Consider the following 23317-nt stretch of genomic DNA (forward strand, 5'->3'; position numbering starts at 1 on the left):
TAGTGTGCCACCTTGTCCGGCAGGTCAGGAGGAAGTATTTCTGAGTTTGTTTAGCTGGTAGCTGTTGTAGTTAACTAGCTGGCAGCATTATTACTTGCAAAATCTGGGTTTAACGTTTGGGTTTAATAGATGTGGCATTTACAGTTGCATTCACTGTCCTTGTGTTCTTATTCTCTCCCTTGTTGTGCCACTCCTCACTGTTTCCTAACAGCGATTCTCTCCAAGCATGACTCCCACCATCTGCTTCTACCATAATACACTTTCTCTTTCAGCAGTTTAGGCTAGTTTTAAGAGGCACATTCACTCTCAATATTGACTGTACATTGATAAGCATGAGTTATGCATCACAATCCCAGTTCTCAGGAATGTTTGCAATTTAGCCTTCAAGAAACCTTTTTCAAGAGCTGACGTACATTTATTGTGAATCATTTCCCCTCCCGTAGAGACCTGCCATTTTGACTTTCCATCCAGACCAGGGAAAATCAATTCTGAGCATACAGTATAATCGGTAGCAATACCAAGGGTAAGTGGAGATCTAATGTGGCAGGTCTCCATGGGAAGGGAATAATTCACTAAATCGAAAATCCTTTCTACATCTACTTCAATTCTGTTAGTTTTTATAAAAAGCCGAACAAATGGAGAGTGCTTCATTCTGAAAGTATTCCCATAGCCTTTCATTCTTCTTCTCAGAAAATGTTATCACAATCCATAAGATCGGAAAAATGATAGGCATTAAACTACTTTGGGCCAGTTGATAAACTGTGGTGTCTTTAAATGCATCACATAAAGTGCTTCACAAACAAATACAAAGCGATTTCAAACTTTTATGGCAAATGGGTTAGAAATTGGCAAAATGCGTGAGGGATTTTATTATACCTGAAGCTATTATATCCTTTAAAAATCATTCAAGTCAAGCCATCATGATAAATTGCTGAAGTGATCGGAGAAGATTCTTCTGCAATATGCAAAAGATGAAAATGTTATGCAATTATGCAATAAGCAGAAAGAAATGACCACAAAATAAGACTTAATAATGTATGAAATGATTATAGTGGCATAGAGATCCACAGCACAATAAAAGGCCCCTCGACTTATCAAATCTACAGCAATCAAAACAACCATCTACTCTAATACCATTTTCTAACATTTGGCCTGTAGCCTTATATACCTGATATTGCAAGTGCTCATTTGAATATTCCTTAAATGCTACAGTCTCTAGGGTTGTCATATGGTTCAGTACCTATCAAGAAAATGGAAGGTGAATTTTCAATATCCTAGTTCCGATTTGTTGAAAAGGTGGATAGCCAAGTCAGGACAGAGTAAAGAATAAGTGAAGTCCTTTACAGGCTTAATTTAGAACATAATGCAATTTAGATTTTTAGTTTCATTTCTTTTTCCCAGTAACTGCATCATCATATTGCCCAATCCTTTTGAGTAGTTAAACAGAACATTATTATAACTTATTCTAATGTTGCTAGGTCAAACACTTTCAGATGTATCTTATAATTGCAGAAATGGATTAATAATGTTAATAATCATATTGTTGGTGTGGATTCTGTTAGACCGGTATAATATGACTTAATGAACTCTATTAACCAAGACTGCTGAGCATAATTCTGCAGTGTTTTTCCATGTTGTTATTATATGGTAAACATTCAAGCCATATATACTTGACCTATATTGCACAGTTCAGTTGCTTGCTGAATGTACATATTCATTGTGAAGTCCTATTTATGCAGTGTATTTATGCTTATTTTATCAAATTTACTGTCAAAACTACAATAAGGACAAATTTGCCCAACTTACTGGTCCTCATGTTTTAGCATATAGCTATTTATAGTTACTCCCACTGAAAACGGACAAGGTTAATAGTGCTTACTAGCTCAATAATTCTTGATGTTGAAATGCTGCAGCAACATTAGCAAATGGCAGACATTGAAACCCAAACTTGCTATCCAAGATGTGTGATGCCTTGCTGTTGGGTTTGCATAAATTGCATCTCTTCATCGAAAAGAACCGACCAGCTATATTTGTGAGGTAAATGTAAGCTAACATTATCACAAAGTTCAGTCTTGTCCATTTCAATTGAGGTACTTTTTTAATCACATGAGAAGTGTTAATTATTGTCAGTCAACCCCTTTGAGATGCCAAACAATTACAATTGCGGAGTCTCAATTTTGAGTTTTAGTTTCGTTGTAGATAATAATTTTGTATTTGCATTTAATTTGCCTTTTTATTTCTTTCATTCTTTGAACCAGATCTTTGTTTCGCCCTCTGTTTTTCATTAATTGATTTGAGGATAAATTCATCCACTTTATTGCACCCTTCACTTCGGTCCTTCTTAGATTAGATTCCCTACAGTATGGAAACAGGCGATTCGGCCCAACAAATCCACCCCGACCCACTGAAAATCAACCTGCCCAGACCAATTGCCCTACCCTATGTTTACCCCTGACTAACGCACCTAACACTATGGGCAATTTAGCATGGCCAATTCACCTAACCTGCACATTTTTGGACTGTGGGAGGAAACCGGAGCACCCAGAGAAAACCCACGCAGACATGGGGAGAATGTGCAAACTCCATGCAGACAGTCACCCTAGGCGGAAATCAAACCCAGGTCCCTGGCACTGTGAGGCAGCAGCGCTAATCAATGAGCCACCATACAACTTCCTCTGTTAATTTCACAGTTCACTCATACCTAATGCTCGATTTTCCTCACTTCATGTTATCCACTCACATTTTCAGCGGCATTTCATCCTAATTGGGAAAAAAAGGTCAAGTCTAACTGACAGATGTTATTCATTATCATGCTGCAGCAAATTATGACATCATACAGTGTTCAGTATCTGAAAATTAAAATGAACCAGTGAACTTCAATGAAACCCTACCAGAGTTCAAAAAGCCTCAAGTGGTAAGAGCTTTGGCCACACATTGCATGACACCATCTGAATTCCTAGAGTTCTCTTGCTTCTTCAGTCCTTACTGACCAATAAATGTTTGGCATATAATACTCATTTACCATGGATTATTTAATTTGAAAGAGGTGGTATTCTTGTCTCTTCTGTTTCTGAAGGGCAAGGTGAAGATTTTGCTTTGAAGATTTGAATCATATCTTAATTTATATCACAGCAAGTTGTTTCATTTTAACATTAGGTTGCTGAATTTCCTCGTGTCTTCACAACAGGCTAATTACAGGAGTACAACATTTGATTACGTTTTTTTTATTTCTATGTTTCTTTTACAAACTACAATAGCATTTTAACAGTGTTGGAAAATACATGACTGTGAAAAGTAAACTAGATTGATTACACAGACTACAAAACCAGTGTGATGTAATGGCAATAGTAATAACTATCTAAATGTACCAAAAACTATATATAGCACTATGGAACTGTCAGACTCTTGTTATAATATCTGTGGAGATGAATAACATTAAAGAACTGAACTCATTTGTGGAGATGAATAACATTAAAGAACTGAACTTTCCAAGTGATGACGATAGAAAAACCCAATTAACAATGCTTTAATTTTTAAATTCAAAATCAATATAAATTAAACATTAACTAACAGGCAAATATTAATCAACACAAACTATAATTCATGCTTCAAAAAGCTAGTTAAATACAAGTAGATCCGATGGGTTTACTGGCAGTTCCTCCAACACACTTGGCATAATGTACAGTTCCATAGTCCTTCACAATGCTGGCTTCCATCAGTGGTCCTTCAGTTTCCTAATGGATGATTTGAACAAGTGGTCTCAGACAACTGCCTCACTCCATTTGACCCCCACTGTTATAATTATCAGCAAAAGGTTCTTGTCACTGCAAGAACTGTCAACACTCAATTTATAATAAGCCTGATGCTCAGCTTCCCTAAGGGACACCTTCATCCAATCATTCATTGACATCCAGGTGCGTTGAACAGTCAGCTCTGGTTAGAAACCACCCAGCTTCTCAATATGCCTGAACTACTTGCACAGTTTGTCCCAGTCTCCTTGCAGTTCTGACTACTGCTGGAAATTAATCTGCCTCAGGTCTGTTTCATTAGAGACAGAAAAAACTGCAGATGCTGGAATCCAAGATAGACAAGCAGGAGGTTGGAACAGCATAGCAAGCCAGGCAGCATCAGAAGGTGGAGAAGTCAACATTTCAGGTGTAACCCTCCTTCTGAACTGGGAGGGGAGGGGTTGTAAGGGGGAGTTGCAGATGAAGGGGAGAGGTGGGGAGGGCGGAGGGTATGAGTGGTGAGGGATAGATAGGTGGGAGACCAAATGTAAACTCAGGGCATATTTCGCTGAGCATCCCAGTCACCGTCCATTTTAATTCCCCTTCCCACTCCCTTTCCGACATGGCCATCCACAGCTTCTTCCATTCCAATGGACCAAACCGCAAATTGGAGGAAAACACCTCATCTTCTGCCAGGGCAGCCTACAGCTCCGAAGACTCAACACTGAGTTCTCCAGTTTCAAATAACTTCCCTTCCATTCCTCTGATCAACCTTTCCCTCCAAAAACCAACCGGATTCATTCCTCAAACTGATGAACCAGGTCGTACCCACGACCTACATTCACTTATCCCTACCTCACTACTACCTCCCCCCCCACCTTCTTTATCTCCCCTTACACCCACCCCCAGTCTTGAAGAAGGGTTAAACCCGAAACGTTGACTTCTCCAACTCCTGATGCTGCCTGGCTTGCTGTGTACTTCTAGCCTCAGGTTTGTTTCATCCTAATTAGTTTCTGTTTCTGTGAGCAACCTAGGGTCAAAGTCGATTTCATGGCTCTCTCCTTTATCTGGTCCTCATTTTCCTAGCAACCTGGCGTCAGCAACCTGAAATCCCAACTGAACTACAGCTGTTTTATCAAATGTTATGTTATTAAGCTTTAAATAAAGAAAATACATTGCAAACCTCAGTTTAAAAAAAGGCAAGAGGCTTGCTTCTCCATTGTTTTGCCATTCAGTAAAGGGAAGGCTGTTACTAAATCATGGATAGAAAAGACAATAATTTCTAAATTTTCTTCTTCATTGTATTAAAGCAAAAGGAAACCACATCAAAATATAAATCCTTTTAGGATACAATCCCGTCCTCAGTATTACCTCTAACATTTCTGCTCAATCTCTTGTATCTTTACACTGCCTTCATTCTATCATCATTACTCTCCTGCATTGTTGTCTATTTTTGTGATATTGTCCTGACTTGATTCCCTCAAACTTTCACAATGCTTTCAACAAAGAGCTATATTTGCAATGATTGGGGTTCAGGGAAGGAGGCTGATGACGTTGTAATCCTATTGTGTCCCAAACTACCAACCAGCAAGGATTCCTCTCTTGTTGTGGCTAGGTTAAGTTTTCAGCTGTCACAGCAAGTTAACTCTAACATACTGCTCAGGGTCAACTTGTACTTCCTTTCTCACATCAAATCCACAGCCAAGATTGTTTCCTTTACTGCTTGACCCATTAACCACAATTCCCTCTATGGGTAGGTTATCACCCTTGAAGTTTTCCAATTCCAGGCTGAAATGTCAATCAGAAAAGCACACTATGTGGGAAACAGTCACTGAGTGATTTTCCATGAGGTGGCCTATTACTGGCTAGAGTGTGTATGGACAATTAATGGTTAGAGGAGGGGTTTGGCTGACTATCTAATTAAGGACAGTGGGCAGGATGCCTAAACTAGAGGACATGACAATCATCTTCCAATATGAAAAGTGCACAGCATCTGAAGGCACATAAGCAAGTGAGAGGGTAGTTCAAAATGGAAGCAGGCTCTCTTTGCTGTAATAGGACCTCCAGCAACAGATAGTGATGGTGAGGGAGGGCAACTGGAGCAGTCAAATGGACTATCACTGGAAACAAAACAGTGTCTTTGCTAATAGGATGGGAGGGCAGGCAGATAAAGGAATTCCTCAGTGTAGTGTAGTCCATAGTGTTCTTTCATGTACATAGTGGACAGTATGTAGTTCTTATTGATCCTTAATTTCCCTTCCTGTTTGTATTGACCTGACACCAGCAGTATGAAGAATCCCTCCTGAATGAATTTTGAGCCATATGTGTGTACAAATCCCCTGTTATGTTTTTTGGCAGTCAATGGGATAAGGGGTGCAATTTTGAGAGCAAGATCCTGCAGCAGCTTTGCCAGATCTATGGCTTTGCCAAAAGCTGCACCCCTCTCCATCATCCAGATGGTAATGGACAGCATGAACAATTCAACTGTGTTCGTCGTGACCATGTTGTCTTGCCTGTTGAGTGGAAACAAAGGTGGCCCAAGTACCTTCTATGTTCTCTGTTCATGCCCATACCTATCCATGGGCTATTCTCCACATTTCACACTTTGTGACCTCAGACCTTCCTGGGGACTTTCTCCTTGTGCTCACCATGCCCTCTGAGGATGGCCAGGTCAGTGGATAGCTGGGCATCACATGAAGCCAATTATGCCCTATTATTCATTTTAATTATAAATCCACATAAATTGATGGGATACTTGTTTCTTTAGGTGTCACTAGAATCATGGTTTGGATTACTATAAGAAAACAAATTGCTATGTTTAAATTTTCGTAATTTTAGTTGATATGAGTATAACCCAGCAATGACCAATCATGTCTTCTCCATTTTTCTTCTACATGTAGGTTATTCTCCAGTCTTAGTATTATCACAGAATTGACACATCCAGCCAATATGCGATTCATGCAGTTCAGGGCTAAAGACTGCTATTCACTGGCTTTGTCTAAACTTGAAAAGGTGAGAATTATTCTTCTATATTTTTATTTTTCCTGAAATCTGCATTTTGATCTTATGCATAATGTAGCTGTGTTTTAAAAAAAACATGTGGTTAGATCATTAATGTTGGCAATTATTGATATTTCTATTTTTTGACGATGCAAGTGCCTGTTTCCAAACAGTAGCATCAGAAACTTACTCCATACTCACTTAGAACAATACAAAAGGAATTAAACATTTTTGTCAATGCTTTCTGTGAATCCTGGAAATTATGTTGCTGTGATTTTTATAATCCATCCTGTATCAGTTAACATTCTTGAACATAAAGATAGAAACTAAGAAATGAAGAAGCTCAGAAAGACAGAAACTGGCAATCCATTTAGTGCCATTTATGCCTCAGGACATACTATAATGCAGTACTTTTCCAGTGCAGTATCATGAAGCATCTGTAACATATCCAGAAGTTGTGAGGTCAGAACTTTTTAGTAGTGGTTAATTTGTACTTTTAAGTACATTAATGTGGAGAGAGATTCCTCTAGCAATGACTATTGTCACTTCTCTCTTCAGTATCTATCTGAGAATTAGAACAATGAGAAGTGACCCTGTTGAAACATACAAGAATCCTGCGTGAAATTGATAGAGTGGACAGTGAGAGAATATATGTGGGAGAAACTAGAACTAGAGGACACAATTTTAAAAAATCAACTTTCCATTTTTGAATGAAAATGAGATTTTATTTTCTGAATGTCATCAGTGCATAGAAACCATTTCCACAGAAGACAACAGAGGCTGGGTCATTCAAATTATTCATTTTTAATAGACAAATCAGTCAACATCTTTGGACTGAAAGTGGAGTTGGCGTCATAATCAAATCAGCCATGATCTTATTGAGTGGTGGAACACAGGCTCCAGGGGCTAAATGGCCTACTTGTGCTTTTAAGGCCTGTGGACCTGTAACATAATCAAATAAACACTTTGGCTCTTTAAGTTGAAGGATAAATTCAACATTAGAAAGGGGCACATCTCAGCACATCAGTGCATTAAACCTATCTCGAACTCACACTTTATTAGGGTGGTTCTGTCTGCTGGGAGCAATTTGTGTTGAGAAGGCTACCACTCCATATGTTTCAGAAAATAGCCTGCTTCAGGGTAAGCTCAAAACCACTTCTGTTTGAAATGTGCGCTCTTAATGGATGTCTGCTGTCATCATTCCCAGTTCAATTGTCATGGTGACAAGATAGCCCTTTGTTTGTATAGTTTAGTTTATTTCAAGTTTGTCAGTCAAAGATCTTTACAAAATGTTTGAGAAATTGTGGTTCAGCAGTTCACAGTTTTTAACAGTTCATGTTTTGGATCAGTTTACAGAGCATCTCCATTGATACTGTCTCTACCAGTTGACACTATAGCCTTATTCTCTCCTGAGTTTAAAATCCGACCAGTTTACAAAAGATAAACAAAAAGCAAAATGTCCCAATCAATATGAGATTTCATCCACATAGCATCAGTAAAGGTGAACTCATTAATTAATTTATGTCTAATTGAGAAAACCAAAATGTGGCCTTTTTTGTTTTTCGCTCCAATAAGCTTTCATTTTCATGGATTGTGGGTATTGCTGACTAAACAGCATTTATTACCTCGTCCAGTCTAGTTTCTGGTCAATGATAACTCCCAGTATAGGGAGTTTGGTGATAATGCTCCATTGAATGCTAAAGAGCAATTGTGAAATTCTCTTTTTCTTTATTCATTCACTTATGGGATGTGAATGTGCTGGCTTGACCCAGCACTTATTGCCTACCTTTGATGAGGTTGAGAAAAAGTTGGCAAACTGCCTTCTTGAAACGTTGCAGTCCATTTGATGTAGATAGACCCATAATGCCATTAAGGTGGTATTCTAGGATTTTGACTCAGTGACAGCAAAGAAGCAGCAAGTCAGGATGGTGAGTGGCTTGGAGGGGAACTTGCGGGTGGTGGTGTTCCCATGGATCTGCAGCCCTTTTCTTTCTAGATGGGAGTGGTTATGGGTTTGGAAGACGCAATCTAAGGAGCCTTGGTGAATTTCTGCAGCGCATCTTGTAGATGGTACACATTCCATCACCCTCCTGACTTTGCCTTGTAGATAAGCGACAGGCTTTTGGCAGTCAAGTGGTAAGTTACTCACTGCAAGATTCCAAGCCTCTGACCTGTTCTTTAATTGCAGTTTTTATATGGCTAGTCCAGTTCAGTTTCTAGTCAACAAAAACTCCAGGACATTGATAGTTTTTATTTATTCATTTGTAAGATGTGGATGTTGCTGGCTGGCCAGCAATCCTTGTTTATAGTGAGGGATTCAGTGGTGGTAAATCCATTGAATGTCCAAAGATAATGGTTAGATTCTTTCTTGTTGGAGATGATCTTGTGGCTATTTGCCACTGGTCAGCCAAAGCCTGGATATTGTCCAGTTGCATTTGAATGTGGACTGCTTCAGTGTCTGAGGAGTTGTGAATGGTGCTGAACATTGTGGAACCACAGGCGAATATCGCCACTTTTAACCTTATGATAGAGGGAATGTTATTGATGAAGCAACTGAAGATGGTTGAGCCTAGGACACAACCCTGAATATTCATTACTATTGCCAGACTATTTGTCAAGACCTATAGACTTTCCAGTAGAATAGAATTTTTTTAAAAATCCCTACTGTGTGGAATCAGGCCATTCAGCCCATCGAGTCCACACCAACCCTTCAAACAGCATCCCACCCGAACCCACCTCCTAACCCTGTAGCCCTGCATTCCCTATGGCCAATCCACCTAACCTGCATGTCTTTGGATTTATCTTTTGCAATAATGTTTTGATATAAAACTGGTGAAACAAATTGGTTGAAGACTGGCATCTCTCATGCTGGAAACCTCCGGAGGTGGTTGATTTGGATCATCCACTCAGCACTTTCGATTGAGGATAATTGTCTCAAGGCCATAAGATATAGGAGCAGCAGGAGACCACCAAGTCTGCACTGCCATTCGATCAGGCTGGTCTTCCATCTTCTCCTGTAAACCTTCATCCTCTTACCCATCAAGAACCTATCTAAATCTGACTTCAATAGACTCAGTGATTTGGATTTCACAGCCCTCTGCAGCAAGTAATTCCATAGATTAGCCACCCTCCTCATCTCAGCTCTAATGGGCCATCTCTCCTCTCTGGGGCTTTGCCCTTGGGTTCTAGCCTATTCTGCTAGTTCTCCACATTCTGTCAGTTTCAATCAGATCTCTCCTCACCTTTCTAAACTCCATTGAGTGCAGACCTAAAATAAATGCATCAGCCTTGTCTTTTGCACTGATGTGCTGCGCACCCCCCACTTCATAGAGAATGGGGATATTGGTGGAGCCGTCCCTTATCAGTTTTTACTAGTACCGTTCACGACTGATTAGATTAGATTAGATTACTTACAGTGTGGAAACAGGCCCTTCGGCCCAACAAGTCCACACCGCCCCGCCGAAGCATAACCCACCCATACCCCTACATCTACATCTACGCCTTACCTAACACTACGGGCAATTTAGCAAGGCCAATTCACCTAACCTGCACATCTTTGGACTGTGGGAGGAAACTGGAGCACCCGGAGGAAACCCACGCAGACACGGGGAGAACGTGCAAACTCCACACAGTCAGTTGTGTGAGGCGGGAATCGAACCCGGGTCTCTGGCGCTGTGAGGCAGCAGTGCTAACCACTGTCCCACCGTGCCACCCATAATGTGGTAGGAATGCAGAGCTCAATTGAGACTCTTGGTGCATAATTGATGAAAAGCACAAATAAGGTCAAACCACATGAGGAATTTATCAGTCCAACAAAATAATGCTTGTGTTTAATGCAAACTGAATGTGTTTTCTGAATGAAAATCTTCCTATTCTTAACACAGTACTATTTATGCTCAGACCATCTGTATTGGCTCAGGTTGCACTAAGCGTTAATATCTGGTTGTGCTCCTCGTTTCAGGATTTCTGTTGAGTGTCTTTCCACCAAATCGAGCTATAAAAGAGCTCTATTCAAACTTGTGTTGTTAAATGCTGAGTGTATTCTCACAAGTTTAATAAAAAGCACACTGAGGGGAAAGGTAATTAGTATGCTGCACACAGTGATTTTGTCAGATTGAACAATCAATCAATCGTTTCGAAGAGATAAAGTTGCCAAAGCTTTCCATCTTCCACTCATCGGGACAAAGGCAGCCAGTAACCCTGCAAACAAAAGGATATGTTGCATCCTTGTATCTTCTTAAGCAGCTTTGGAAGCTAAAAGTACCCCATTGCCTTCTCCATGTGACATCTCAATACATCAGAGTTAACTTTTTAAAAGAAAAACCTATTCATTTACAAAATGTGGGCATTGCTAGCTAAGCCAGCCTTTATTGCCCGTTCCTAATTTCTCCAGAGACCATGAGATGAACTGCCTTCTTGAAGCACAGCAGTTGTTGGGATGAAGGGACTCCCACAGTGCTGTTAGGAGGGATGTTCAGGATTTTGGCCCAACATTGGTGAAGGAGCAGCAATATGGTTGCAAGTCAGGATGATTTGTGGCTTGAAGGTGTACTTGCATGTGGTAGTGTTCCCATGTATCTGCTGCCCTTGTCCCTGTAACTGGTAGCAGTCACTATAGGGTTACTGTTGAATGAGCTGAAAATGTGTTGCTGAAAAAGTGCAGCAGGTCAGGCAGCATCCAAGGAGCAGGAGAATCGACGTTTTGGGCATGAGCCCTTCTTCAGGAATCTTCCTGTTCCTTTGTTCATTCTTTGTTCATTCCTGAAGAAGGACTTATGCCCGAAACGTCGATTCTCCTGCTCCTTGGATGCTGCCTGACCTGCTGCGCTTTTCCAGCAACACATTTTCAGCTCTGATCTCCAGCATCTGCAGTCCTCACTTTCTCCTTACTGTTGAATGAGACTTGATGAGGTGTCTCCGTGTTCTTGTCAGTGGTTCTGCTGCTAACATGTGTCAATGGTGTGGAAGTGAATGTTAAAGGTGGGGAAGGGGTTCTATTCAAGTGGACTTCTTTGTTCTGGAAGGTGTCAAGATTCTTGAGTGTTGTTGCAGCTGCACCCGTCCAGGCAAGTAGGAAGCATTTCATCACACTCCTGGTTTGTCCCCAATTCATTACAGTTCCGGATGGGATACTCCAAGTCATTCATCTTACAAATGAGGAGGGATTAATTGGATCCCCCTTCTTTGTTCATTGACTGTACATTTGTTGGTTCTTTACAGACGTAGCAGCCCGTTTCTGTTCCGAAAGGCAAATGCAACTTCAGTCTGTTTGTTTCATTTTGTTTCCTTTTCTTGTTGCTGAATAAAAGTGATGGGTTTGAACCCAGCATCTTATCCTTATCCAGCGGGCATTGTATAAAGAGTAGAGCAGAGTCCTTAGAGGGTCATACGATGAGACAAAGCTAAGGAGAGAGGAGCTGTGTGGCTTTGTGCTTAAACAGTGATAGTATAGTTACATGTGCAAGGAAGTGTCAGCTGTGTCATCTCAGTGCCATGAGAAGCATTGATCTGGAGCTGGGGCATCTATGGAATACCAACGCTTGACTAGGTGCATGCCTGGGGATCAAAGATGGTGCCAGCATCTGCAATCCCAGGATATTCCAAAAGGGGCAAGGACTTTCACTTGTGGGATTGGTAGAATCATGATAGCATCAGACAAGCATAAGGGTGTAGTGCATTGTTAATAAGGCGAGTTTAGGATGGTAGAGAAGACACATGATTAGTTGATGCCCCTGCACAGAAAAAAGTTTTCTTAGTGGATATAGCTCCTTCTTTGGAAAGCATTAAAGTCCTAAGCCTGAACTCTGGAGAGCCTGATTCTGCTACAAAATTTACAACAGAATACAGACCAACACTATCAAGCATTAGGCATGATTTGGAGATGCTGGTGTTGGACTGGGGTGTACAAAGTTAAAAATCACACAACACCAGGTTATAGTCCAACAGGTTTAATTGGAAGTACACTAGCTTTTGGAGCGCCGCTCCTTTCCACAATCACCTGATGAAGGAGCGTCGCTCCGAAAGCTAGTGTGCTTCCAATTAAACCTGTTGGACTATAACCTGGTGTTGTGTGATTTTTAAGCATTAGGCAGATTGTCTAAACTCTATCAGCAAAAACATCCATTGTAAAAGAGTTTCTAGGTATCACTTCATGCATTGTGTCGGACTGTCATCCCTTTCACATGAGATAAAACAGAAGATTATTGTTCAACTGCTAAAAGCACTCGTCTTCGATATGGTAAATGAATTATTTTCCAATGCTATTGCACACATTTTGAGGATTTTAAATTTTTGATTTCATTTACATGACAGCCCATCAGCAATCAGTGACAGACTGTTTCTACTGGACTGAAAACATGCTAAAGTGATGCGTAATGTACATTATGAAAGTATGGTTGTTATGGTAAGGTTCTTTTCCCCGCTTTACAGGTTAGTTCAGTTGTGAATTCTGATGTGGATTCATGTTTGTCTGGCATTGTCCAGATTTAAAGGTACACCTGTCATTCTACACAAAGTAGCTATGTGGAAAGCAGATAAGGAAATGCTTGCTACTTTCTAAGATAATCTAAAACAGAGAAGGCTTCACTAACCTTCAGAGTTGGCAGAAAGAAAAAGAATGGGGACTCTGCTGGCTTTTTTTTATTAGCTCTGTTTGGCTTCGTGACATACAGCTCTTTTGTGTTATGTTCATTATGCATCAGTTTTTAGGCAGACAAGCCACTTCTTGAAGACATTCTTATTTATAAAAACTGATTGAACCCAATTATTCCATGCAGTTTTGAAACCTCCTCAGTTCTTGACAGCTGAATGTTATCAACATTTAGACAGAGTACACCTGTGAAGTGGTTTACTTGTTTTTATTTATTTAAATTGCATTAAAACATGTAATATATGAAGTTCACAGTTTTTCTAAGCGAGCCAATGTTGTCATGGAAACTGCCTTAATTGTTACATTTGTAGGACTTAACTGTGAGACATTGACATGATAGAATTCTGCATTTAATTGTATCTCATCTGAAATTGTGGAGCTTTTCGACGTTTGTGCTTTGTTTATATCCTTGTACTAGGGTGTTCTTTGAAGATTTTTACTGATTATTTCTTCTAAGCATAAACAAGAGCATTATTTTATTATTTGTCTTTTGAGAACCCATTATGCTTGAATATCTTGAATTCAGTACTTTAACTACCCATTCAGAGTTGAATAAAAAGACACCATAAACAACAATTTGCATTTATGTTTTTATGCCTTTAAAATAGAAAGAAAATGTGTCAGGAATCTTTCAAGGAATCACTACCAGACAGAAATGGATGTCAAGCCACATTAAGAGAGTGAGCACAAACCTAATGGAAGTGTTGATTTTTACAGGAATGGTGGTCGGGATGGCTGCCAATAGTGAAGCAAGTGGAGGATGACACAATGCTGCTTGAGTTTAGGGATCAAGGAATTTGATGTGGTGACAAGGAGGTTTTTGGAAAGTTGGAGATACTTAGGAATATGGCGAGGAGGCCTGAGTGGCTGGTGTTATAATATCTTTCACCATAGCCAACATCGATCAGACCCCGATATGTTTCCACCCCATAAGTTATTGCACTCCCTAATGTTGCAATATAAATAATCCCATGTGGTTAAAAAAAACATTTTACCGGTGGCTCAGTGGTTAGCACTGATGCCTCACAGCGCCAGGGATCTGGGATTGATTCCAGCCTGGAAGACTGTCTGTGTGGAGTTTGTGCATCCTCCCCGTGTCTGTGTGCACTTCCTCCTGGTGCTCCAGTTTCCACCCACAATCCAAAGCTGTGCAGGTGAGGTGGATTAGCTAAATTGCCCACAGTGTTCATGGATGTGTAGGTTGGGTGCACTGGTCAGGGGTAAATATAGAGCAATAGGGTGGGAGGATGCATCTGGATTGGTGTGGACTTGTTTGGGCAAAGGATCTGTTTCTATATTGTAGGGATTCTATTCTAAGATTATCTACTTTCTGTCCTTCAGTCAATCATATATGATTAGAATCCTACAGTATGGAAACAGGCCCTTCGGCCCAACAAGTCCACACTGAACCTCCGAAGAGTAACCCACCCAGACCCATTCCCCTACCCTATATTTACCCTGACTTGGCAATTTAGCATGGCCCATTCACCTGACCTGCACATCTTTTGGACTGTGAGTCAAAACCAGAGCACCCGGAGGAAACCCACGCAGAGACAGGCTGAATGTGCAAACTCCACACAGTCAGTCGCCCAAGGCAGGAATCAAACCCAGGTCCCTCGCCCTGTGAGGCAGCAGTACTAACCACTGAGCCACCGTGCCACCTCATGTGGGCCCTTTAATTCCAGTCTTGCAAATGTATTGTGCAGTGCTTAGTCAAACCCATTTAAAAGGCCCAATTACACACCACCAAGTGCAAAGCCTTCAGTGACTTGCTCCATTACTTCATTGGAAAATAGAATCATGTTAATTAATTTGTTCATACTTTTCCAAAAGTCAATTGTTTTCCTCCAAATTATACTCTTAAAAATGTATTCATCCCCCAGAAGAGATATTTTGGATGAATCACAGATTCTAGCTTCCATTTTGGATAACATGAAGCACAAGCAACTGAATGTTTAACCCCTTCAATCAGTTTTGTGCACTTTGTGACTGCATTTGGTGAAAAATATTATATGTCAAAAAATATTTATTTCATCAACCTACAAAATAACTGGCACCTATTTTATTGTCTTCGATGAGGCTGGTAAGTGATGGGGAGGGCATGGATTGCTGAGTAAAGTGATGTTCCTGGGCAAAATGTAGGCAAGTGACACAGATGTGTAGCAGCCAGCCTCCTGTTTGGTGGGAAAAGGGGCATGCTGCTGCACAAAGGAATTGCAAGGATGGCTACCCTGTTGAGCAGGCCAGGCTTTGCCTGTGGCAGGATGGTAGGAGGAGGAGGAACCTGGTGTTCCGCAGTCTGTATATCTTTTATTTATCAGCATCGCTGGTTGGCCAGCATTTATTCCCGTCCCTAGTTGCCCTTGAGAAGCTGATGGTGAGCTGCCTCCTTGAACTGCTGAAGTCCCCCTGCTGTGGGTTCACCCACAATGCCATTAGGCTGGAAGTTCCAGGACTTGGAGCCACTGACAGGGAAGGCACGGCAATATATTTCCAAGGCAAGACGGCGAGTGGCTTGGAGGGGGAGCTTGCAGGTGGTGGTGTTCCCATGTATCTGCTGCCTTTGGCCTTCTAGATGGAAGTGATTATGGGTTGGAAGGTGCTGTGTAAGGATCTGGATAGTACACACTGCTGCTACTGAACATCAGTGGTGGAGGGAGTGGATGCTTGTGGATGGTATCAAGCTACTTGAATGCTGTTGTAGTTGTCCTTATCCAGGTAAGTGAGGAATATTCCATCCCACTCCTGACTTGTCACTTGTAGTTAGTAGACAGGTTTTGGGAAGTCAGGAGGTGAGTTACTCTAGCCTCTGACTGGTTCTTGTAGCCACTGTGTTTATGTGGTGAGATTGGTTGAGTTTCTGATCAATGGTAGCCCCAGAATGTTGATAGTGGGGAATTCAGTGATAGCTACACCATTGAACATCAAGGGGGGGTGGTTAGATAGTCTCCTGTTGGTGATAGCCTGGCATTTGTGTGGCACAAATGTTGCTTGTCACTTGTCAGCCCAAGCCTGGATGTTGTCCAGATATTGTTGCATTTGAACATGGACTGCTTCAGTATCTGAGGAGTCACAAATGGTGCTGAACATTGTGTAATCATCAGCACGCATTTCACCTTCTGACCTTGTGATGGAGGGAAGGTCATTGATGGAGTAGCTGAGGATAGTTCGGCCTCGCACACTATCCTGAGGAGCTCCTGCCGAGATGTCCTGGAGCTGAGATGACTGACCTCCAACAACCACAATAATCTTCCTATACATCAGGTATGACTCGAACCACCAGAGAGTTTGCTCCCGGATCCCCACTGGTTCCAGTTTGGCTTGGGGTCCTTCATGTCACACCCAGTCGAATGCAACCTTGATGTTAAGGGCTGTCACTCTCACCCCACCTCTGAAATACAACTCTTTTGTCCATGTTTGAACCAAGGCTGTAATGAAGTCAGGAGCTGAGTGGCCCTAGTGGAACCCAAACTGGGTGTCATTGAACAAGCTATTGTTGAGCACTGTTGATGACACCTTCCATCAAACTACTGGTAATCGACAGTAGACTGATGGGGCGGCAACTGTTTAGGTTGGATTTGTCCAGCTTTTTGTGTATAGGACGCACCTGGGCAATTTTCCACATTGTAGGGAAGATGCCAGTGTTGTAACTATATCGGAACAGCTTGTCTAGGAGAGCAGCATGTTCTGGAGCACAAGTCTTCAGTACTATTGCGGAATGTTGTCATGATCTGTAGCTTTTGCAGTATCCAGTGTCTCCAGTTGTTTCTTGATATCACTTGGAGTGAATCAAATTGGCTGAAGACTGGTATCTGTAATGCTGGGGACCATTGAAGGCTCATCCACACAGCACTTCGGGCTGAAGATTGCTGCAAAAGCTTCAGCCTTATCTTTTGCATTGACATGCTGAGCTCTTCCATCATTGAGGATGGGGACATTTGTTGAGCCTCCTCCTCAGTGAGCTGTTTAGTTGTGCGCCACCATGCACATCTGGATGTGGCATGATGGCAGAGCTTAGATCTGATCATTGGTTGAGGGATCACATTGCTCTGTCTATCACTTGCTACTTATGCTGTTTGACATGCAAGTGGTCCTGTTTAGTGGTTTCACCAGGTTGACACCTCATCCATAGGTATGTCTGGTGCTGCTCCTGGCATGCCCTCCTGCACTCTCCATTGAACCAGGGTTGATCCCCTGGCTTGGCGATAATGATTGAGTGGGGGATACACCGGTCATGAGGTTACAGCTTGTGCTGAAGTACAATTCTGCTGCTGCTGATGGCCCACAGCACCTTAGGGATGCCTAGTCTTGAATTGCTAGATCAGTTTGAAGTCTGTCCCATTTAGCACTGTGATTGTTGCATGGCACTGTGTTGGAGGTTATTCTCAATGTGAAGATGGAACTTCGTCTCCATGAGGATTGTGCGGTGGTTGCTTTTACTGCATAACTGTCATGTGCTGTGTTTTTGCATTCCTGAGAATGAGGAATGTTGTGTGCGCTGTCAACCTGAAGCCTCCTTTCCACAGGGGAATGTGATGAAGTGTAACCAAAGCACTCTGTGAATAACAGACTGACTGACTGATTTAATGGATATTATTCGTGGTGGATTGAAAGGATACATTGGCATTAAATCTTCGCACCTGATCACAGGAAGAGCTATCTCTGGAGTATCTTTTTCAAAGTAGTAGCATAGCAACATGGCATCCCCTTTGTGAAATAGCAATGCCAAAGAGATGAATAGATTATTTTGAACCTATAGAATCTCATACGTTTACACTCAAAGGGTTTACATGACTTACTGCTATCCATATATTTAGCTTTTCAGATAAATGCAAATTAAATAAAATTTAATTAACAAAATAAAATGTACGAATTGAATTCACTACTAGATAATTTAAAATGGAAGCGACTGGTGAAATTTAGAAGACATACTTTTAAAAAGAGCAGGCATAGAGCAATATTGAGATGCTTGAACAAACAAATCACTTAGTGCAGACCCAAGGAAATTATGATTTACCATGAATTACATATTGTAACAAGTTATAGGTGTATTTCAGCTTAATCACAATAAACACGTTACAGATTTGAAATCTCTTTCAGTAAGAGTTTTCTCAGAACCACACTTAAGTGTGCTGGTTTCTATGGTAACTGCACTGTCTCTGTTCAGTTACTTCACAATGGCTTATTGCAATTAACCTGTTAATTGCAAAATCCCTTACTCCCAGTTGGGAGTCACACACTAAGGAAACAAATGCAAAATAACATAGGTTACATTGTTCTAGCCATGACCCCTGCATCCTCCAAGTGCAGAATCTTGCTGAAAATGCAGAGTTACAAAACTAGCCCGCGGGTTTTATTCAGTAAAAGCAATAGGAAATAAAATGAATGTCTGATTTTGATTTTTGATCTTTACGTGGTTTCAGCCAATATTTTCCCAAAGGTAAAGCAGAGGGTTTCAGCCCTGAGGAAGCCAGAACCATTTTCAGGCTGGGGCACTGCATGCTCAAATGGCATTTCCATTCAGCTCACTGGCTTTTGCAAATCAGCCAACCTTAGAGAGCTGGCTGGCACCAGGGCTGGTTAGGGAATGGGAGTTGGTGGTGATTGGGGGTTGGGGGGTGGTGGAGTAGGAGTGGTGAGTGTGGAATAGATCATCAGAGCAGCAAGATTCGTCTTGTAGTGCCAAGGAAGCTTTTTGGGGAGCCAGAAAATGTTCTACCACCTTTTGGCTTTGTAAGTAAATTCCCCTTTATCAGGAAGAAAAATTTACTTTTCTAAACTGCCTCTAGAGATCCTTTAAGAACCACTGGGTTACACTGCTCAGTGGCCAGTACAACTGTAGACATGGCAAGCTTTGCAAATTAAACACGTGGGACAATTTCTGGGTAAAATTATTCCTCTCTCATGCAAGATTTTGTGATTGTGATTTTGTTGTCTGTCATTTCTGCAAGTCAGGTGCGATTGGCACTGGTAATAGGATATCTTAGTGACTGCATATGATATCCTACAATGGAATAACACAATTTATGCCAAGGGAAGACAGAGATCGCTATACTATCAACAGTATGACAAGACATTTGAGATAGCAGCGGCCCTTTAAGATGGCCTGAAAGAGCATGTTATAAAGAGCATGTCCCTGTTGTAAAGAAAATTTCTCATTAACAGTAGTGCTTTTTGCTTTTCAGAAAGTATAAAGTTTCAGATTAAACAGTCAATAGTTATGCACTGCCTGTGATATTGAATGAATGTGGTAACCACTGTTCATGAAACAATGAAATAAGTCAAAGAAAGCAGCCAATTAGAGGAGCTGCTGATATCAAAGGACAGAGGGATCAAAAAGTGAGGCACTGAAAAAGCACAGCTGGTCAGGCAGTATCAAAGGAGCAGGAGAGTTGACGTTTCGAGTATCCCGATGAAGTGCTTATGCTCAAAATGTCGATGCTTGGACGCCACCTGACCGTCTGTGTTTTTCCAGCACCACGCTTTTTGACTCTGACTCTCCAGCATCTGTAGTCCTAACTTTCTCCTAATGAACAGAGGGAGCAGAATATTTCAATTACTGTGCACATTGTTGAGCAATATCATAAATATACATTCTTACAGGGCTGTAAACAACAAAAAAAATCCAAGTTTGTCCATTAAACTACAGCTGTCATTTACAAAGCTTAATGTTCTCAGAAGCTAGCTTGTTTGCTCTTAACCTGTTACAGGCAACATATTAATGTTGGTAAAGGTATTCTGTGTAAAATGATAATAATTATTTAGGTTGGACATGGTGGATTCCCATCTTAGCCAGCTTGGAGACCTTTATAGATATCTTTAAATCAACCTGCAATGATATACCTCTGGAGTAGGTGAGACTTGAACCCAGGTCTTCTGATCAAGAGGTAGGGACACTACTACTGTGCTACTGTTCTCAATAGCCTTTATTGCATCATGAAAGTGAATGATTCAAATAATTGAGGTGATACGTTAGTGTCCAGTCTGCTGTTGAAATTGCAAAACATGCTATTGTCTAATTCAGCTAAAGGTTCAGATCCATGATCCATGGCCTATCAAGGTTATAGAATGTTGTCATTAGGTGACACCAATTTAACTTGGAATTGCTTGAACATTGTAAGAAAGTTTAGACAGCAAACCTAACAAGAATTAAACTGATTCATCCAACTAACATTGGCATCACTGGAACATCGTTCCAACAATTTGCCTTGGTTTTAAACAATGAACTTAAACACACATCTTCAAGACTTGTCATGTTTGATTCCAGTGTTACTGTATAGCCTAAACAAAAGACACCTATAAAACATACACAAAACATTTAAATTAGAGGGGAAAGACATTGAAATTTCTTTTAGTCTAGATCTGTCAGGATCTGGAATGAAAGAGTTGGAAGCAGATACTGTTAATAATTTTTAAAGACAATGAAAAAGGACTTCAGGATGAAGAGGTTGTGAGGATATAGCCAAAATTGGGAAATATGGAACAAGCACAATTACTCTTTCACAAGACATTGTGCGTGACTAATAATCTGTCTACGTTCAGAAGGCACGATGATCTGTTCCTGTGCCTGTTCCCCATTTGGCAAGTCTCGCTTGATGGTATGAGGGACCTCAATTGGTCTCGTGACCATATGCACTGGAGAAGAGAGGTCAGATGGAGGTTTAGCAAATGAGTAGCTATCGAATGATGTCTACTGGGAAGTGCAAACAGGTAAGGACTAATGTTTATGTACCTACGTCTTTGTGTGCTAATATGGGGTGTAAACAAGATTGTGCTCATCTCCGATGTCCTTAAAGGGTGAATAGCTGTCTGAAGGCCACTTAGTTAAGATGCAAGTTTAAATGTTTGCTAGTGAGAGGTTGTGCCTCAAATTGGACCAGTGGCGTGGAATGGGATAAACATTTTAATAGAAATGTTTAGAGGGCAAGCAGTGATAACTCTGTCAAAAAGCTTGCTTTGGGATAAAGGTTCAAATTGTCTCTTTCCATGCTGCTTCATTCTACAATGGTGGGAGGGCAAATTATTCTTAAGTATTTTCTGGAATAACAGGTGAAGTTTTGCAAAATCTTTTGGTAAGCAACTCTGACCTAAAAAGAAATTAAACAAACCATAAATGGAATTTATCAAACGAGTGTCCAGTTGCATTGGCTTATGATTTCTGAACCAAATCTCCCAAGAGTAAGAAAGAGCTCTTGATTTCTGAGACAGTGAGGTGGGTATTACCGCATTATATTTTTTCTATTTGTCATCCAGATGTTGTCGCCTGGTAAAATCAAAAGATGTGGAGTTAGTTTTCAGACATATGCCAATGACAGCCAGCTGTGCCTCATCACAAGGTTGGTGCACTGTTGGTAAAAGATCAGATGACTAGCTGGCAGTCAGTGCAAGAAGAGTGGACATTTCCTCTAATAAAATATTGGGAAGACTTGATGTCATTGTCTTCAATCCCCACTTCAAATTCATTTCCCTCAGTACCAACTCCTTCCAGCTCCCTGACAACAGTTTGAAATTAAGCCAATCATTTGGCAATCTTGTTGTGACATCAGAAACCCAGAAGCGCTTTTGACTTCATTCATACCATTTTGAAGACTGTTTCCAACTCTGCAGTACAGCTCAACTTCACCCAGTCTGAGTTGATCTGCCGCTACCATCATTCATGCCTTCATTACATCCAGACTTTATTATTCAAAAGCATCTTGGTAGATCCTCCTACATTCTACCTGCCACCTGTATCCCTCATTACCCCTGTATTTTACAAACAACAAGTGGTGGAGGCTGGTACAATTGCAACATTTAAAAAGGCACCTGGATCGGTATATGAATAGGAAGGGTTCAGAGGGATGTGGACCAAATGCTGTCAAATGGGACTAGGTTAATTTAGACTATTTGGTCGACATGGACAAGTTGGACTGAAGGGTCTGTTTCTGTGCTGTACAACTCTTAAATTCCATGTCACACAGCGCCTGGCTTTTAAAATACTCGTCGTTATTTCCAAATCCCTTCATGACCTTTCCCTTCCCTTCTTCTGTTGCACCTCCAAATCCACATCCTTCTGTATTTTCTGCAACCTTCTAGTTCTGACCTGTCATGCATTCTCAATAATGATTGCTCCATCTTTGGTATCCATGCCTTCCATTGCTTAGTCCTAAAGCTCTGGAATTTCCACCCTACATTCCATTGCCTCTCTATCTCACTTTCCTCCTTGAGGATTCTTTGTACAACTTACCAACTTGTCTGAGATTTTGGCCATCTGACCTAATATCTCCTTCTGTGGTTTTATGTTCAATGCGCTTGTGAAACAGCTCAAGGAATTTCATGCATAAAAGATGCTCTTTAAATATAAGTTATTTTCCATTTGTTTGTTGAATTACAGTGAGATATTACAGCTGACATTTGGTCATGATCTGTTTATTTAAACATTGCCATGTTTCAATTCTATCCTGTTCTGTTTTGTGTTTGGAAGGACATAATGTAGCGGGGCAGGCTTCAAGGGCTGAAGGGCCTGTTCCTGTGCTGTATTGTTGTTTGTTCTTTATATATCTTATAAATATATTTGTTTGGAGATTCAATTTGTCCTCTTACTATTAAAAGGAATGTTTATTTACAGCCCTAAATCTCTGTTTCTCTGCTCCTTCTAAAGCATTACTATTTAATGTATGCCTTCTTACATTTCCACCCAAATTGTATCATTGTGTACAGTTAGGGCTTGGCACTGAATGTCTGTATACTACATTATGTAAACCATAAAACATCATATAATGAAAAATAATACATAAAATATGCTATTTACCATTAGTTCACTTTAACAATTCTACAATCCCTCCTGAGTTCTCCCACCACAAACTACCACAAATATTTTCTTTATGTTGAAATTATGCATTTTTGTCTAAGGAACTTGCTAGTTAGTGTATGTGTGCATGTATAATATGCGCATTTATTT

The 23317-nt window shown here is 40.8% G+C and overlaps 1 protein-coding gene across 2 annotated transcripts in view; it reads left to right on the forward strand.

Moving 5' to 3' along the window:
- Nucleotides 1–23317, forward strand: part of LOC140479765 (potassium channel subfamily T member 2) — a 723557-nt gene that overhangs the window by 458201 nt on the left and 242039 nt on the right. For both annotated transcript variants that reach the window (XM_072573900.1, XM_072573901.1), the window contains one exon: nt 6629–6740. In XM_072573900.1, the coding sequence (XP_072430001.1) occupies nt 6629–6740 (112 nt within the window). The remainder of the gene's footprint in view (nt 1–6628; nt 6741–23317) is intronic.

The sequence above is a fragment of the Chiloscyllium punctatum genome, chromosome 7, assembly GCF_047496795.1.
Source record: "Chiloscyllium punctatum isolate Juve2018m chromosome 7, sChiPun1.3, whole genome shotgun sequence".
Lineage (NCBI taxonomy): Eukaryota > Metazoa > Chordata > Chondrichthyes > Orectolobiformes > Hemiscylliidae > Chiloscyllium > Chiloscyllium punctatum.